Genomic DNA, 19640 nt, shown 5'->3' with positions numbered 1-19640 from the left:
ACCTCCTTTGTGTCCTATCTCCATATCCAATCTGCCTTGTAGAACATATATATAATTTCAAAAACATAGAGTCCTGAAAGAATCCTACAGCTACATGCTACCTCTAACTAAAATGAGGCAAAAAAACAACTGCCCAAAACAAAGTGGCATTCTGCATATGACATATAATTTCCAAATAAACATGGTACCTCGTTTCTGTGCACCAAAGATAAAACTAATTCGAGCAAACAGGTCGGGGTTTGCATATTTGTCATCATTTGCTCCTATCCAGAAACAGTTCTCAGGCATTTCAAGTGGTCTGATCTGTGAGAACAAAACATAAAGTAAAATGTTAGCAATGAAATATCTAGTCCTGATGTGTTTGATTTTTGGTTAAGCAATTTAATTGCTTGAAGCTAAGTGGATAAAATTTGGGCAGGAACATTTCAGTAGCCATTAGGAAGAAAATTTAAAAATTGATGCAACCCAATTCCACTTGATTTTAAGAATCTTGATGCACCAAATTCCTGAGCCCCAATCCTGCCTACAAAGGGAATCAACAATTTACCAACTGATTGACAGAACAGAGTGCAATGCTACATTGTTATATTTTGAATAGCAACATAACAAATGTTTATATTCTAAAAATACTGAAAGTTGCTTTATGGATTAGAGGTTTGTTTTCATTTCAGGTTTTTATAATTAAGTATTAAAATTTCTGGTAATACTTCAGAACATACCAGTGTGTAACTAACTGCTGACCTCTCTCTTAATATAAATATACTATTATCATGAACCATCTAAACGAGTTTAGCTGCACAAAAGTTTACAATTGATTAATTTTTTTTTAAAGAAATTGGGATAGAAGGTGTAATTTGGGAGGTTTATTATGTTTGCATATAAGTAAAACATCAAAACATGTATATTACATTGTCCAAATGAATGTGACTGCAGCTTCCAAGTTGAACAGTCACTTAAATGAACATTTATTTGTAACAACTGGACAGATTTAGCCACTGCCAGTTAATTTCAACTCAGATTGATTATTGATGTTCTACTGATAGTGCAAATTTGTTATGATCCCTGTAGAGACTTTCAAAAAAGCAAATTTGGACTTCCAGTAAACGGATGAAAGGGTCACACATCAAGATTTTAAGTTTTAAGACTTATACTACAGGTCGAGTACCCTTTATCCATAAATCCGAAAATCGAACACATCCGAAAACTTTTGAACACTTCTTTTAACCCTCATCAACCTTTAGCGCGGTAAGTCTGAATTGAACTGACACAACCCAACCTTTAGCACGGGAAGTCTAGTTGTTTGTCTGCACTGTTTACCTTGCGATTTTTGTTTGCATTGTTTACCTTGTGAACCCTCTCCTATAAGCAGAATTCCAGATGTCGCCACAGGTGGGAACTTATTACAGGTACCCTGTTTTTATTATTCGGTGGTGCCTGTTACTTTTTTAGCAATTTTTTTTACCTTAGACTATATCTAGCCTAGGCTTCGGCCATTGTAATGCAAGTAAGCCTAGGCCTATACATGGTATCTGAAAACCAAAATTATCTGAAATCTGAAACACAATCGGCCCCGAGGGTTTCAAATAAAGGATACTCGACCTGTATAACAAACTGAAAGCAATGCTAACTGAGCACTATTTCAGCAGGCAGCTTGTATTCTAAACTACAGAAAAGACCCCCCATTTAACAATTAAAACAACCAAAAATCTCCCTCCACAGTTATTCTTTACTCTGTCCCTTATGTAAACACTTCATTCTCCAGGAACCAGTCCAAAGTCTTTCTTAGCTTCTTTCCCCTTTTCCAGCTGGATAACTTCTAGGGCCTGAACTGGCTTTCATGTGAGGGTTACCCTGGAGATTCCTCACTCTAGCCAAAGCTGGACAAATCTTCCAGCTTTATTTAAACTTTCACAACCTTGGTCTCTGAAATCCAAGCACAAGCTCCCACCCGCATTCTCACATGAAGAACCATACAGACTTGCTAGCTCTCTTTCTCTATATATCAATCAATTTATCTATCTCATGGATTCTCGCATGAATATCCCGCACCTACTTCCCAATGAAACAGATTGGGCTCACAAGCCACCAGGTCTCTTGTCAACAGAATTCAGAAAAGGTCACATGACCCTTTCATTCCTCCATTTTACTCTAAATTAAAGACAGTCCCAAAACATTACAATCTTATAAAACCTCACATTTGCAACAACGTGCAGCTCTTTATATTCAAATGCACAACTGATGGCAATGAAAGACAATTTCCTGAACCGCACACTGCTATTCTGTCTTGGTGTCAAACAGTAGTACATTTTTCTACACCATATTACATTTATTTTTGCTATTGCTAATCATATGTTCATTCCTAATCCTATTTTCGAACCAACAAAAGGAAATAGTTATAAATTGTTATCCAGATAAGTGCTTGCCATGTCATGTGCTTTTAACATAGCTATTTAAAATTAGAAATGCAAGAAAACTTAACAAAACTCAAAAGAACAAACATTTTTTTGGGACAGGAGTTATATAAAGTAGATAAATGTAAGTATACAGACCTGCTAACATAATAACTCAATTTAAATCTTTTATTACCCTGAAAAAAAGATTTAAAGTAAAACAACAGTTGAAGAGCTTGGGAGTTGAGATGAAAGGTGTTGGCAGTCAGAAAGCCTGCAAGAAAGAGAGCTGCCTTTGCAAGCAATAAAAAATAAAGATATGCATTTACTGCAGGTAGTGACTTTCACAATCTCAGGATCCCAGCCAATGAAATGCTGTGGAAGTGTAGTCACCATTGCAACAGGGTTGCCAGACCACCTATGGGAAGTAATCAATCCCTCCTGTATTTTGGGGTCTTTGTAATCTAGCTCTTGGCAGATATAGGTTCTATTGGGTTCCTTGTCAGGCGACAGGTTTGATAGCATCAGCCATATTACCCAAATGGCCATTATTTATGAGTCAGTCTTGATGGTGCACATCAGCAGACTATTCGTACTCAACATGACTCTATGCCCACACGTCATTGGTTAACAATCAAGAGCAGGATCACAGGCTGATTTTGCCCTCCCTGGCACAAGGCCAAATGAAGTCAAATGTGGTGTTGCTGTTACAGCCCCACTAGAGATTAGTTAATTCAGGACAGGCCAAGAAGTGAACCTGGGATACTCACAGTATCTATAACTTACTTATTCACTGAGTAGACTTGTTCAATCATCACTTGGTGGCAGCCTTCCATCTTGCAAAATATCAGCTCTGTGTTAAGCATTGCCTGGTGGAGATCAGGAACCCTACTGTCAAACCAGTCTCTGCTGCATCTGCTATAAGGAAGGCAGTGCGCTGAGAAGGTGCACAATTTGCTGGCCTCTGTTTTCTCTCAGCTGTCTTCTCAGTCAGCTGAGCTCTTCATTTCTGCATGCCTCTTCCAATGCCCTTCCAAACAGTCACCCACCAGAGGTCAGAGCCATCAGCAACAGTCTCCCAGCTGTTAGTGTTAATGCTTGCCATCTTCATATCTACCCTGCAGGTGGCCTCCTAGCAGAGGTATGGATAACCAGGGAGTCACACCCAGAGGCCAGTTCACTGTACAGAAGGTATTTGGGTATTCATCTGTCATCCATCTGATGAACATGGCCAAGCAAGCACAGACATCTTTGGCTTAGCAATGAGTATATACTGATGGAGTTAATATGCTCCAAGACCTCCGAGTTGGTGACCTTGACTTGCCAAGAAATGCCAAGGATACATCTGAGACAGCGAAGAGAAAACTGTTCAGCCTTTTCTCCTGCCTAGCATACGCTGTCAAGGCCTCACCACTCTATAGAAGTGCACTGAGGACACAGGGTTGGTAGACCCGCAGTTTGGAATCCTCAGTCAGGTTGCTGTTGTTCCACACTCTTACTCAGCTTGGGCATAACAGCTGAAGCTTTTGTGATGCTTGTGTTGATTTCAGCATGAAGTGATTGCTGGTGATTGTAGATATGTGAAGCTATCAATAACATCCAGCATTACATTGTCAATGCTGATAGATGGCGGTATGGTAACATCCTGGACCATGATATTTGTCTTCCTGATGATGATGGTCAAATCAAACTCTTTGCAGACATGTGAGAATTTGTCCATTGACCCCTGAAAGTGTTCGTTGGTATGGAATGCTAGTGCGATATCATCAGCACAGAGCATCTCTCTGACCAGAATTTGAGGTACCTTTTTTCTAGATCTCAGGTGAACAAGGCTGAACAGATTGCTATCAGTTATGTATGTAAGTAGGTGCTTTCTATGGATGACCTGAAGGCATGTGTTGGAGCAAATAAAAGAATATGCCAAAGAGTGTTAGTGCCAGAGCATAACCTTGTTTGACTCCACTGCAAATCTCAAATGTTTGAGGTTACCTTGTCATACATGACCTTACCCATCATGTTGCCATGGAAAGAGGCGATTACTTTGAGCAGATTTGACAGGCAGTCTATTTTCTTCAGCAGTTCAAATAGACCACCTCTGCTCACATGGTTGAATGCCTTGGTGAGAAAGATGAAGGTAATATACGAACATACGAATTAGAAGCAGGAGTAGGCCACTCAGCCCCTCAAGCCTGCTCCACCATTCAATAAGATCATGGCTGACCTGTTTGTAACCTCAGTTCTACATTACCAATATATTGTGGTCTACTTTGCTAATGTTCTTGCAACTGCCAGACCGAGAGGCTCGTGTCAATTGTCGATCTTTCATTTCTGAAACCAAACTGGGATTTGGGGTAGGTGAGTTCAACCAGATCTGTAATCTGACAAGAGCAACATGGGCAAATATTTTTCCCAAGATGCTCAGCAGGGAGCTGCCTCGATAGTTGTTGCAATCACTGCAGCCGCCCTTGTTCTGGTTTAAGGTCACAATCTCTGCATTCAAATTCAGGCACTTCTAATCAGTGGTCCTTGATCACCAAGAACTGGTTTGAGTCTGAAAAATGTAATATATAATCCTTACAACCAGCATAAAGAGATCGTAAACTCATCAGCCTGATTGACTTTAAATCCAGGTCACAGAATTATTCTATTCAGGCTGAGATTTTCCAGCCCCGCCCACCACCGGGATCTTCCAGTCCTGCCAAAAGTCAATGGGCTTTTGGCTGGCCCGCCACATCTTCTGTGGTGGGTCCCGCCATGGCGGGGACTGAAAATCTTAGCTTCAGTCTCCCACTTAATCTACCTTAAACGGTGTTATTGTATATCAAGAATAAGTGAAATAAAATGAAAAAATGCTGGAAATAATCTGTGACGGCATCTGTGGCAAGAAAGAGTCAGCATTTCAGGTTGACAGCCTTTTATCCATGAAAATAAGTGAATGCTCACTTGATATAGGGTGCCTCAGTGAGGAACATGCTACTGTTTTTCTGATTCAAGGACTGGTTGCTTGATTAGATGCTTCTAATCAAGAAATGCACTACTGGGATCTATTTAATACTAAATATAATAAGAAAAATGTTTGAAACTAGTGTAAGTGGGATTTTACGTGAAGTCTAAATTTACTCCTTCAACAATTAAAAATAAAACAGCCAAGTGTATCATACACTGGCTATCTACTTTTCTCAAAGTGTAAGTGGCTGTCGGGTTTATGCAGATTAATAAAATCTAGTTCCACAGTTAATCACCTTCCTCAAATAAGACATCACTTTTTTTATTGTCTTGACCTTTATCATAAATCTAGAAAAACTACAACAGTTCATTGGCTTGTTCTTAAGTTGATTTAACTAAATACCATGGATTACATTTAAAGAGTTTTGAGGCTTTGCTTTAATCTGAAGAATCAAAATGAAACATTTAGGCAGCAAAAAAACTCCACAAAAAAACAAAATAAGATGGACAAAAGCACCAAATTGCTTCAAATACATACATCTGCTACTGAAATATACAAATCCCAATTTCTGACTAAACTAAAATGTTGTGCAGAGGTTATGTTTCTGCAGCTTTCAGAGGTAAATGAATGTGACTCATGATTTTTGCAAGTAAAAAGGGTGGAATTTTCCACTCCCACTAGTAGCAGGAATCGTGGCGGGCAGAGGCACTTAATTTGAGGGGAGGGAAAAAAATCAGTTTCCTGACGGTGGGATAAACAGTTGGAATTTGGTTCCCCCAACTTTCAAAGTGTGTCGAGCTTCCCAACGAACAATGTTGGGAACCCTATTTGCATGCATTAGCATCTGATGCATGCTCATTAAAAGGCCACCTCGCTGGAATTTAAGTTCACCCTCCAAACTAAGTTCCCCTCCAGCAGGAAATTAGAACATTCAGCCTTACGACTTCACAGAAGAGGCATGCACCTAGAGAGCTTCACCTCTTCCATGACCTTGAGGTCCATAGATGGTGCATTCTCCTTCTTAGGGACCTCAGAAAACTTCACTCATATTGAGCGCCACCAGCAAACATTGCCCCAAGGCTGGACAAGGGAGGCAGGCGAAGGCTGGGAGGCAGGGTTAGGGTGGAAAAGTGTAGCAAAGGTTGGGCAGGGGAGGCATGCTTATAGGGGAATAGTGGGGAAAGTATCCAGGGAAGAGTGGACACAAAGAGTAACTGGAGAAGGGGAGGGAGGGGAAGACAGTGTCCGGGAAAGGGGGGGGGAAATGGAAGCATCTTAAGAGGGCAGGGTCAGTGATGTTAATGGTGGCGTCCTGTTGGGGAGCTCAAGGTATTGGTGATAGGAGTCCCGTAGGTGAAGGTCTCATGAGGGGGGTCACAGAGAGCAACAAGACAAGTGGCAGGTTCAAGATGGGCATGGAGACAGTAACAGGTGTCAGCTCTGATGGGAGAAATGGCATACGGAAGTGGATTGTGATAGGGTCCAGGACACAGGGCGAGGTTCAAGGGTGACAGAGGGAAGACGAATGGTGATATGGGGTGGGTATATGGTGATGACAGGGGGATAGAAGGTGGTGGAGCGAGTTTGAAAGGTGACACGCATCATTTTTCCAAAAATGACTTTACGCAGTTAGTCAGTCAGTGAGACTCTTGAAGTGGGTGGAGGGCCTTTTCAGGTGGGTGGAGTTCAAGGTCAGCACAAGTGGCCGACTAAAGGGACACCCTAATAATTATGAGGCAACTGGATGTCAAAGTTGCTCACTTGTGTTCTCCTCTCTATGATGAAGCCTGTATTGCAGCAAGTTTGATTCTGACCCATGGTTCTCACAACAGCGAGATCCCAGCAAGGTGTGAAGCTTCCGTTCATTCTCTGCCACTTGCCATCAGCTGCAGTCAGAGGCAGGGATGAAGGGAGGGAGGGAGATGCCTCCAAAGTGCATGGCATTGGCTGGTAAACAGCAGCCAATTCACAACTCCAAACTTCCATCCTCCCAGATGGATGGTCATGGCTGATGAGGGATTATGCAATTAGACTTTCTATGCTAACAGGGCAATGTTCTCTCCATAGACATTTGAGGGTAATGGAGACAAGCTGGAAACTGTCACCTTGAGGCTTCTTGCACATGTCTCCCATCACTCTGGTTGAGGACCAATGTTTCCACACACATTCATGTACGAACAGGGGGAACACCCATTTCTGGTGTTCAGGAAGGGTGGGTGGAGATGCCGTGTCTAGACAGAGGCCCATGAAAGGCTTAGCACTTAATGTATCATATCAATTCGTTCACATATCCACTGAGGCGTCAATGATGCAGGCCGCAGGCAACCCTGCCTTGGTAATGGTCTCATCCAGATGAGGCAGAGGAGGGCCCGTCGCAGGTCTGCACAGGGGCATGAGGAGCAATGGCCTGAGCAGCAAGAGGCAGCGGGGCCTCCCGAAGGTCAAGATTCTGGCAAACAGGGTACATTGGCCCGACCATAGGTTTTTCACAAGCGGTGTTATTATATAGAAATGAGCGAAAGGCAATGCCGGAAGTGCCTTCATATGTCTCAGGATGTGGTTGCTCACATGAGCAAGCGTCTCCAGTATGAGCTGTGGCCACATGAGCTCTGGAGGAGTAATATGGAGCTCCTGGCCTCCACTGATTAAATGGCTGTCCAGGAGCTGTTTAAATTTGAAGCAGGATCTTCGACCCCACGAGGTAACAGTGGGGCAGGCAACTTCCTACCCACCCCACCACGAGAATCACCAAGCTCTTTGCTGTTGCATTATTACTGAGCTCAACAGCGTATGTTCATGCGTGTTCAATCGTCCCACTGTCCAGCGGGAATCACACCGACTTTCCCACCCGCCACTAGACTTAGACTCCAGAACGGATAATTCCACCTTATGGTTCTGAGTATGGTCTGAACAGGAACTTGTCATAAGCATCGTAGTTGATACAGGTTTCACAGGTGGCATGATAGCTGTGGATTCCAGCTCTTTTGGTCACCATCGATTCTCTTCCCCGCAATCTCACCTCAGCTTTTTGCCAGTTCCTTGTCCATCCCTACTCCTGTTTCAAAAGAATTAAAAATTCAATTTTTACAAGTGACCCCATCACCTTTCAGCTGCTACTCTAGCCCAAGTTTTAACACTCATTTCTGCTGCCCTGCACCTGGCCAACCATCTGCTGTCTTGTTTTTTTAATTCATCATCAGGACATGGTTTTGATTCACATTTAGTGCACAGGAAGGTGGTTGTGGGCTTTCTTTTCAAGTTGCTGCAGTCTATTTTTTCCAGCAGTGTGATACTACCAAATAATTTGTAAGACCACTAGAGAGAGAAATTAACAGTCAAGCAAGTTAGTATCGATGGGGAGAGAAACAGTTAATGTTTTGAATCCAATATGATTCTTCTTCAGAATTGGAGAGAAGTAGGAATATGATGGGTTTTATGCTGTTGAAAAAGGGAGCAGGTGGAACATAAGAGGTCAGGGATAAGTTAGAGGGCAGGGGGAGGTTAAATGACAGCAATGTCATAGGATGAGAGACAAAGGAAGTGGAAGTGATAGTATTAAAGAAGCAAAGGATTGGTCCAAAGTAGGTGGGAATAGCAGAATAAAGGTCAGTGCTGTCTGAAAGCAACAGAATGTGTAAATATGCCTACTCTGGAGCAATCCTTTGTTTCTTTAATACTATCATTACCACTCTCTTTGCCTTTGGTTCCATGACGTAGCTGTCATTTAATCTCCCTGCCACTGATCTCCAACCTATCCCTGACCAACTCTTTTGCTCCACCTGCCCTTTCTGCCTTTTTGAAAAGCACAAAGCCCATCACATTCCTAACTCTAGATAAAAACAAAAAAACTGCGGATGCTGGAAATCCAAAACAAAAACAAAAACAGAATTACCTGGAAAAACTCAGCAGGTCTGGCAGCATCGGCAGAGAAGAAAAGAGTCGACGTTTCGAGTCCTCATGACCCTTCGACAGAACTTGAGTTCGAGTCCAAGAAAGAGTCCACTCTTTCTTGGACTCGAACTCAAGTTCTGTCGAAGGGTCATGAGGACTCGAAACGTCGACTCTTTTCTTCTCCGCCGATGTTGCCAGACCTGCTGAGTTTTTCCAGGACATTCCTATCTCTTTTCAGTTCCAAAGAAGGGTCATATTAGACTCAAAACATTAACTTTGTTCTTCTCTCCACAGATGCTACCAGACATGCTGAGTTTTTCCAGCAGTTTATTTCAGATTTTATTTCAGATCTCCAGCATCCACAGTATTTTGCTTTTATGTCAGTATTGCTCCTAAATTCAATACAGGCCAGACCAAACAAGGGCAAATTTTCTTCTTTAAAGGGCAGTTGTGAACCAGACTTACTTGAGATGAACGAGATTTTTTAAAAAAAATGAATTCAAATTCTCAAACTGCCATGGTGGCATTTGAATTCTCATCCTTTCGATTACTAGTCCAGTGACACAACCACTAAGTCAGAGACTCTCGACCTCCTTGTTTGAGACAATCTGTGATAGAAATTTCACAGATCCTCCAGAACATTACACAACCCTTTTTCTGTGTAAAAAAAGTTTTACAATTGAGCATATATATTTATTACTTTTATTTTACTTAATGCGTAACAGATGGTGAAATTAAAGTGAGGCACAAATGGCCGACCTCATCTGCAATTATCAACATCTTGTGGAAATCATTTTAGTCAGGCTTGTAAGTGATAATCCCATTATATTCAATGTATAGACTGCAGACAAATTTTAGTATACTCAGACGGGAAAGTTCCTGAGCTTGAGGCGGGGCCAAAAAACGTCCTGAGGAATTTGTCCCATTTGTCAGAATAAAATTATAAATAACGTATCCCACAAAAGCTGCATGTTTCCAAACCTACGCAGAACTTAGCATAGATTAAGATGTTTATAAAAATATTAATGATTATTCAACATAATTTTTTTTAAAGTTATGAAAAAGTATCAAAAGTCCCAAAGGCATTTGTTAATTTTTAAATTGCTGCAAAGTATGTGACAACAGTTGAAAGGGATCATGACAGAGTCCTAAACAGCTGTATGAAGATGACACCCAGCTTTGCAGCAGTAAAATAAATGCAGCTTCTACTGCAGTCACCTAAAGAAATATTTTAATATTTAATCAGTTTTCTTTCCAACAGATATTAAATTCAAATCCAGTTTTAAAATCAGCAGAAGCCTCAATTATTACAGCAGCTTGCCACATGTAGACTGATGTTAAGCTCAGTCTGATAGTGGTCCTTTCCCACCAATAATGTATTAATTTCCAGCAGCTGGATTGATTCCCACATGTGACATTAGGCCCGTTATAAACACTTAATTAATCCTTTTTTTTTTGCTTCTTGTTGTACACGTCAGACTCTAATGTTTCCTGAGTGCTCAGCTCTCAACTACACTCAGTACATTGGGTCGGAGTCAGCACTTTACCCAGCACATCTATATCCGAACTGGAATATTTGATGCAAAGAGACTAAACTGTCTTCTTGCACACTTGAGTCAGAGCAACAGGTCCCGACCACTTGTGCATGTATACAGATATGTTGCAGGTGCACGACAAACAACACAGGCTCAGGCTGTGTGAGCTGGCATGTGAGCTACACTGTGCTAGGTTGAGATACTCCTGGCCTCTGATCTGCTTTTCGCCCTCAAATCTTTTTGGTTGCAGTGATCTGTTTTCCCACAGTTCAACCCACTTGGTATAATATGGGCTCAAAGGACATCAATATCAGTCAGTGACAAGAGGTAGTGCTGGGAGGGCAGCAATATCCGCTAAAATCTTATTTTTGGCCCCTTAAAAAGCCTTCTCACTGTGCCATAGAGGGCCATGATGTCATTCAGGATTGTCTATTTTCAAAGGTTCTTAGTAGTTCCTCATGAGTAATTTTCTAACTTTTGATGCATATGTTCCTTACACCTTCAGTTTTGATTTTCTGCATTTTCACTTGGAACAAGTCAACAAAATTGCATAACATAAGTACTGCAGATACTCAAAGGAACTGCTAACTATGCACATGGCCTTCAATCTATGATTACACAATCTCTCATCATTGCACATGGTAAATCAGAGATACAGGCCTGAATTTTTATTCTCAAAGCAGGTAGCGGGGATCAGGAAAATTCCAGGCTCGGCTGCCTGCCTCTGGAGGAAGTGTCCACAAAGGCTACTGTTTAGAAGACCTGCCTTGTTACAGTTAAAATAAAAACACAAAGGCCTCACCCCTCATATCCCACACACTCCCCATACCCCAACCATGCTATCTCATGCCCCCACCCACTCCCATTGGCTCCTCATGGCCCCTTGCCAAGCTATGACCACTCATGTTCTCTTTCCAAGCTATGACCCCTACCCACCCCTTTGATGACTCCTCATAACCCTAATACCGAGCTCTGCCCTTCCACCCACCCACTATGGTCTGTCATGGCCCCGATGCCAAGCTCTACCCCTCCAACCATCCCCTATGTTCCCTCATGCCCTCATACCAAAGCTATGACATCCCACCCTCTCCTATGGCTCCTCATATTCCAATGTCAAGTTATAGCACTTCCAACTTGGTGAAAATCTAGGCCATAGGACTGAATTTCAGCTCCAAAGATAGAAAACAGGAGCCAGATCTGTTTTTGGGTCAGAAATCCACCTCCAGTGTGGAACTGATTGCAGTTAAGATTTTAACAGGAGTGAACTCTTAATTGAGGTGGAGGCAGGTTTCTTGTCCACTTTGAATTTGGGGGCAGGAATGGAGGTGAGTCAGATGGAGTTTGGGACTGATTTAGGCTCCCATGGCAGTCGTCACAGAGCCTGTTGGTTGTCATAAAGGAGAAATATGCTGGTTATGCCAAAGTCTTCCACAGTACCTGAGGGAAACGAGGTGTCACAGGAGAGCTGGAGGCCTGGCATACAGGAGAGGGCTGCCCCTTGCTTCATCAATGCTAACCTGGGGCAGAAATTTTCACTTGGCCGACGGGCGCACGTCTGAACCACTCAAGTGTGAAATGACGCACGTGCCAATATCAACACGCAGTCGTGCAATGGTTCAGTCAGCGAGTGCGCTGACTAAGAGTTGGTGGGCAGGCGAAAAGGCAAAGCAGTTTTTGCAAATTTTAGGAAATCTCATCCATGGGCGGGATGAAGTTTCCAAATGCAAATAAAAATAAAATTAAAGTTTTACAATCGAATTAATAACATGCCCCTACTGATGTGACAGTGTCACATAAGGGTACATGTTTTATTACATTTTTATCTATTTTTTCATATCTTAACTTCCTCAGGGAGATTATAAAGCGCTCACTCACATGCATGTGTGAAGTTTGTGCTAGGCCCGCTCGCCCTCCTCACCAACCGCACAGCGCCCTTCCCCCCAACCTGCACAGGCAGCATTGAGCGCTGCCGCTCACATTTCATGCTAAGCAAGCTTTAATTGGCCAGCCAGCGTGAAATTGCAGTGCGGTGTGGTGCCGCTCGCGGGCAGCAGTCAGCTTCCCAAGCACCCCCGCCAAGCCTGCCCCCCAAGGGATGGAAAGTACGGAGATCCCATTTCCTGAGAGTGGCAGGAGGTAGCCACCTAGTCGTGCAGCAGAGGTAATTCTCTTTTACCTTTGCCCTCACCTCATTTTCCTGTTCCTATCTCACCTCATGCACCTGTTCCTTCCCTGATGGGCTGTCTCCTTCCAAGGCCTCAATGTCCTTGAGGTCCAATCTTTCTACAGGGCTATGTTATGGAGAGTGCAGTAGACCACCACAATGACTCAGGCCCTTGCAGTAGGGTATAAGAGGACATCATCTGACCAGTCCAGGCACAAGAAACACATCCTCAGAAGCCCAATGGCTTGCTCAGTAGTTACCATAAGAACATAAGAAATAGGAGCAGGAGTAGGCCAATTGGTTCCTTGAATTTGCTCCACATTCAATAAGACCATGGTTGATCTGATTGTGACTTTAACTCCAATGTCTTACTGAACAGGTGACACTGGTTGTATCTCCTGTGTGCCTCTGTCAGAAGCTCCCATACACAAGTCAGAAGCCATCTCTTCATGGGATTTCCCTCATCTACTAGCATCCAACCACCCGCTTTGGGGATGGGAGTGAAGATCTGAGGCAGCATAGACTGGTGCAGGATGAAGGAGTCAAGGCAACTGCCAGGAAAGTGAGTGCACATATGGAGGAAGCTCTTGCTATGGTTTACAGATGATGGAAGTTGAGGAAGCGTTCCTATCGATGGATCTCACTCACCGTCACTGGCTACCTTGATGATTACATAGGTGCAGTTGATAATGCACCTGGGGAAATCGAGCAATGGAAGTGAAAGCCAACGCTCCCTGTCCCTGCAAGACGGCATCTGTCATTAACTGAAAGTGCTGGCTTGCTCTGGCAAAGAGGGCATCAGTGACAGATGAGATGCAATGGTATGCAGCCATTTTTGACATGCCTCTGAAGGTCACAGGAGCCAGAAACAAAGAAATGCAAGGCTAGCGATTTCACCATCACTGGTAGGACATGACAAACAATGCTGAGAGGATTTCAGCAACAAGGGCACAGATGTTTATGATCTTCTACCTGGAGAGTTACAGTCTCCTGGGGCATTATTTTCAGGTCATCTCCAGGTAGCTCAGTCTTCGATTATCAATCTTCTGCTGAGGGTTTGGTCTCTGTTGCCTTTCTTTCCTCTTCTGTGCTATGCTGATATCCAGAGTCCTGCCCTGCCTGCTCCTCATCACCACTAGGTCCCAAAGCTGACAGTCATATGCATATTGCCAGTTGGAACCTTTATTTTGGACAGGTGGCATCCCAATTGTCTTTTGTAGCCGTGCCCACTGCTCTTCTGATCCCGGGCGCTGAATGCTCACTCCCCCTGCCACTTGCACAATACCAAGTGTCCAAGACCCCATCTGCCCCACTGACTCTCTTATGAGAGTGTGGTGATGCCCTGGGGCATCTATGACTGGTTCCACGCTCTTTACCTGCCTGTCTTCAGCTGGTCAATTTCTGAAAGGGCAAGTAAGCTGTCCTCCCCTTTAAAATTTTAAATGCCAGCCCTTGACAAACTCTTAATTAGCCTCAAATGGGAAGAGAGCAGGATTCCTGTACCCCTCTCTCCTCCAACCTGGTGATTTGTGCCAGCGCTAGGCTCACTGCATTGCAGTTGACACATGCCCAGCATCGGTATTTTCGGGGTTTCCCACGGTTCTGTTCCCTCCTTCCTAAGAGCATATGAAATAGGAACAGGGGTATACCATACAATACCATCATGGCTGATCATTAGCATTAACTACACTTTTCTGCCAGTCTCCATATTCCTTAATTTCCGAAGAGATCAAAGAACTGTCTACTCCAGCCTTAAATATATTCAAAAACAGACATCTATAACCCTCTGGGGTAGAGAATTTCAAAGATTCACAACCCTCTTCAGTGATGAAACTTGCCCTCAGCTCAGTCCGAAACGATCGACCTCTTATCCTGAGATTATGTCCACATAGTCTAGGTTACCCAGTAATGTTAATGTCAACCCGGTCAATCCCATCAGAATCTTACTTCAATGAGGTCACCTCTCATTCTTCTAAACCCCAGTAAGTACACTTAGCCTCTCATCCTATGACAACCCTCTCATCCCAGGAACCAATCTAATGAACCTTCACTGCAAGTCGACCCTTCCTTAAATATGGAGACCAAAATTACACACAGTAGTCCAAGTGTGGTCTCATCAAAGCGCTGCACAATTCTAGCAAGACGTTCCTTTTCCATTCCAATCCCCTTGCAATAAAGACAGACATGTCATTTGCCTTCCTAATTGCATGTTACACCCGCAGGCTAACTTTCTGTGATCCTACTACAAGTACAGTCAAGTCCTTCTGAACATGAACATTTACAAGCTTCACATGTTTTAAACACTTGTTTAACGCTCCAAAGGTGTTCCAAAAACACGTCTTGTGAAACAAAAACATGCAAAATGAAAATCACTTTCACCGAATAAAGCATGTAAAAAGTGTGGGTTACGTTTCAGACCTGTAACACCTACAGGCTAGTAAAAAATTATTGACTGCCTTGAACCTAACTGACCCAAAAATCCTCCTTCAACTTACGACTCATATGAACTTAGATCCTGCTTGCTGCTACCTGGTTCCTGCTCACTTCCCTCTTGCACCCTCCCATTTGCTGCTCATCAGCAGTCTGGTTGCCTCATTTCTGCCCCGCTCACTACTACTCACTCACCGCTTCCCTTTTTCGACCCTCTCACTCGATGCTTTTCTTTCCTGGACCTCATGCTCACCGGCATTCTCGCCACCCCTCTCCTGATCCACTCGCTGCTTCTTTCTCGCCGACCCTCTCTCAACAGGGGTCAGGAGAGGGGCAGTGAGCGAGGCAGTGAGGGGAAGGGTCAGGCAAAGGAAGCAGCAAGAGGGATGGCGAGCAGGAGGGAGTGAAGTGGTCAGGAGAGTGAAGCAGCAAGCTGAAGGGAAGGGAAGTGGCAAGTGGAAAGGAGAGAGGAGCATTGAGTGGGAGGGTCGCGAGAGGGAAGTGACAAGCCAAAGGGTTGGGAGAGTGAAACGGTGAGCAAAGTGGTTAGGAGGTGGAATTGGTGATTGGGAAGGAGCTATTCCTATGAGAGAGGGAAGTGGCGAGAGAGGCAGCGAGTTGGGGGGAGTGAGCAAGTTGGGAGAGGGAAGCAGCAAGAGGGGTGACACCACATGGACCGCAGAGAGATCCCACTTGCAACATATTTTCAATTTACCACTCAGCTCACAAAGCACACTGTTTACAAAGCACTCTGTGCTTCACCGCTTTCGGAAGACACCGAAAGTTCAGCCCATAATGTTTTACAGCAATAGTGATGTTACGGCAGGTAAGGCACAATGTACTAACAATACTAACTTGCTGGAGTGTTTTGAAGAGGTAACAGAAAAGATCAATGAGAGTAATGCTGTTGATGTGGTGCGCATGGACTTTCAAGAGGCATTTGATACAGTGCCACACAACAGACTTGTGAGAAAAGTTATCACTCATGGAATAAAAGGGACAGTAGCAACGTGGATACAAAATTGGCTGAAAAATAGGAAACAGAGAGTAATGGTCAATGGATATTTTTCAGGCTAGAGGAAGGTTTGTAATGGAGTTCCCCATGGGTCAGTATTGGGATCCTTGCTTTTCCTGATATATATTAATGATCTGGATCTTGGTGTGCAGGGGGCAATTTCAAAGTTTGCGGATGGTATGAAGCTTGGGAGTGTTGTAAACTGCAAGGAGGACAGTGCAGAACTTCATAAGGACATAGACAAGTTGGTGGAGTGGACAGATAGGTGGCAGATGAAGGTCAATGTGGAGAAGTGTGAGGTGATGCATTTTGGTAGGAAGAACATGAACAGACAATATAAAATAAGGGGTGAAATTTTGAAGGGGACACAGGAGCAGAAAGACCTGGGTGTATAGATCATTGAAGTGGCAAGACAGGTGGAGAGAGCAGTTAATTAAGCATACAGTATCCTGGGCTTTATTAATAGAGTACAAGAGCAAGGAGGTTATGCTGAATTTATATAAGACATTCGTTAGACCTCAGCTGGGGTACTGTGTACAGTTCTGGGTGCCACATTATAGGAAGGATGAGAACACATTGGAGAAAGTGCAGAAGACATTTACAAGAATGGTTCCAGGGATGAGAAACTTCAGTTACAAAGATAGATTGGAGAGGTTGGGATTGTTCTCTTTGAAGAGAAGGTGGCTAAGAAGAGATTAAATAGAGATGTTCAAAATCATGAGGAGGCTGGACAGAGTAGATAGGGAGAAGTTGCTCCCACTCGTAAAAGGATCAAGAACAAGAGGGCACAGAAAGATTTGCAAAAGAGGCAAATGTGACATGAGAAAAAACGTCTTCACATGAGTGGTTCAGGTCTGGAATGCAATGCCTGGAAGTGTGGTGGAAGCAGGTTTAACCAAGGCATTCAAGAGGGAATTAGATGATTATTTGAATAGAAACAATGTGCAGGAGTATGGGAAAAAGGCAAGGCAATGGCACTAGGGTCATAATGCTCATTTGGAGAGCCAGTGCAGGCACGATGGGCCAAATGGCCTCCTTCAGTGCCGTTAAAATTCTGTGATATCACTGACCTGTCTAGCCAGTTCACTTGCTTTTGATTTGTACATCCCCAACTTAAATAACTTCTATTTGTTAAATTTTACTTTGTGTCATAGGAAGTGGCGAAAATATGGCATTAAATGCAATATTTACATTAGGTGTATGCTATTTGCCAGATTTTTAATATTTCTTTTATAAGTATAGGTTATTGACCTGGAGTTTCATTCTGGTTATGATGCAAACTGGACTTCAGGTAACATAAACATAATAGAAATCTGGTAAAAATCATGTCAGAAAAGGAGTGAAATTAATTTAAAACAATACGTAAACTGGAGTGACATGATGAATGTAGGTATATGAAAAATTTTATGTTTGTAACTATACAGTTTACAAGACTGATGTGATGTTAAAATATTAAATATAAATGAATATTACAAAGAATAACGCGACAAGTGTTGTTTATGGCAAAATGCTACATTGTGAAGCGACTTGTTGCAAAAACCATAGTAGCTTTGCCATTTCATGCTGAACTTAAATGTTACACCTCACTAACAAGTTGCATGCTTTAACTTCACCAGTGTGCTTAGAACATCAGTGATATGGCGGAAACTTATTTTTGATAGCTAAAATTAAACAATGACAGAAGCATCCAGATAAAAATACTTCTAATGTGAAATCTCTAATTTAATAAAATGCATAAGGGCAAATCATTGTTCTTCATTTATTTGGACAAAATGTATGTAACCATTAATCTCCAGTTGAAGTTGTCTATAAGAATGGATGTAATCATCTCATGTATAAACTGAAGATTGCATTACTACGATTTGAAATCCGACTCGGTCAGTATAAACTTCGAATGAACAACGCAACTCAATTTTCTGATAGTAACCTGTTATATTTAACAGCAAATCGACTACACAAGTTTGAGGCTACCAACAAGAAAGAATAATGGATCCAATATCTCAAATATCTCAATGGCATCCAATATCAGAAATGGAAAATTTGTAAGAAAGGTGAATCTATGCAGGAATATGCATCTGTTAAGCATATTACTAATCAGAAACCAGGGACAATGCAATTTGCTTATATTTCATGGACAAAGAAACACATACTGTCATATTGTAAAGACTATACCAAAAAGATCGTTTCATCAATGTTCATGAAAGTTTCCACCTGAGCACTTTTTTTTCAAAAACACATACCTTACACCAGTTGACTCTCTTCATGTTGATATCTAATTTGAATTCTTTTTTAGGTTTTAATCCATGTGGTAGCGTATGAGGAGTTGGAGACCAGTGTCCTCCTTTAAACCCTGTTGCTGGTGGTGGCGGGGGAGGTGGTGGAGGTGGTGGTGGTGGTGGAGGAGGAAGAGGCCCAGATATCAGCGAAGGCAGTGGCGGTGGTGGCATTCCACTACAAGTTGAAGATGGAGAATTGTTGAGTGTGACTCTGCTTTGTACGCCAGCCACAGTGGCCCTTACATTAGGTGGTAATGCTGAAAGCTGAGAGAAAAATTAGATATAAATAAAACATAACACAAAAAATGGAATTAAAATCCAACATCGCACCAATATATTTTTTGCCAGACTTCCCCCTTGGCTTCCTCTAAGTTTGAACTATGGTTCCATTGATGCAGCTTGCCCTCAAGCAATTTTTCCAAGTGGCTCCGTGTGAGAGTTTGGTATGCTGTTTGCCAGTAGGAAGCATTTCTAAGTGCTGTCAGTGGCTGACCATCAGGAGTGAATGAGCCCAGCTAACACCCCCTCCATGACTCAGACAAACTAAGGCCAGTTTTCATACCCCATTTACTGTTCCGACAAATGAAGAAAAGGCTCTGAGTCAAACCCAAGATCCTTCCGGTTTATACAGCTCTACTGGTCATTAGGAAAATCCACTGAATTATCAGGGGAACTCAAAACAAATGACTGCTCTGCTAGCCATTAAAATAGTGAATGAAACTCCTTTATTCAAAAACGGAGACAGAAAGCAGTAAAGTACAGGCCAGTTAGCTTATCTGTCATAGGGAAAATGTTAGAGGCTATTATTAAAGATGTTACAGCAGGACATTGGGAAAATTCAGGTTAATAAGACAGAGTCAACATGGTTTTGTGAAAGGGAAATGATATTTAACCGATTTATTAACGTTCTTTGAAGAAGTAATGTGATGTGGATAAAGAGGAACCAGTGGATGTACTGTATCTAAACTTACAGAAAGCATTTGATAAGGTGC

At 42.7% G+C, this 19640-nt stretch overlaps 1 protein-coding gene across 1 annotated transcript in view; it reads right to left on the bottom strand.

The window, feature by feature from the left end:
• The window catches only part of LOC121284432 (protein diaphanous homolog 3-like), a 784525-nt gene that overhangs the window by 453994 nt on the left and 310891 nt on the right, over positions 1–19640 (bottom strand). Inside the window, exons 16-17 of the mRNA XM_041199892.1 lie at positions 18613–18912; positions 189–303 (exon numbers count right to left, since the gene is read on the bottom strand). Coding sequence (XP_041055826.1) covers positions 189–303; positions 18613–18912 — 415 coding nt within the window. The remainder of the gene's footprint in view (positions 1–188; positions 304–18612; positions 18913–19640) is intronic.

The sequence above is a fragment of the Carcharodon carcharias genome, chromosome 11 (assembly GCF_017639515.1).
Source record: "Carcharodon carcharias isolate sCarCar2 chromosome 11, sCarCar2.pri, whole genome shotgun sequence".
NCBI lineage: Eukaryota > Metazoa > Chordata > Chondrichthyes > Lamniformes > Lamnidae > Carcharodon > Carcharodon carcharias.
This window is presented reverse-complemented; position numbering and strand designations above follow the sequence as displayed.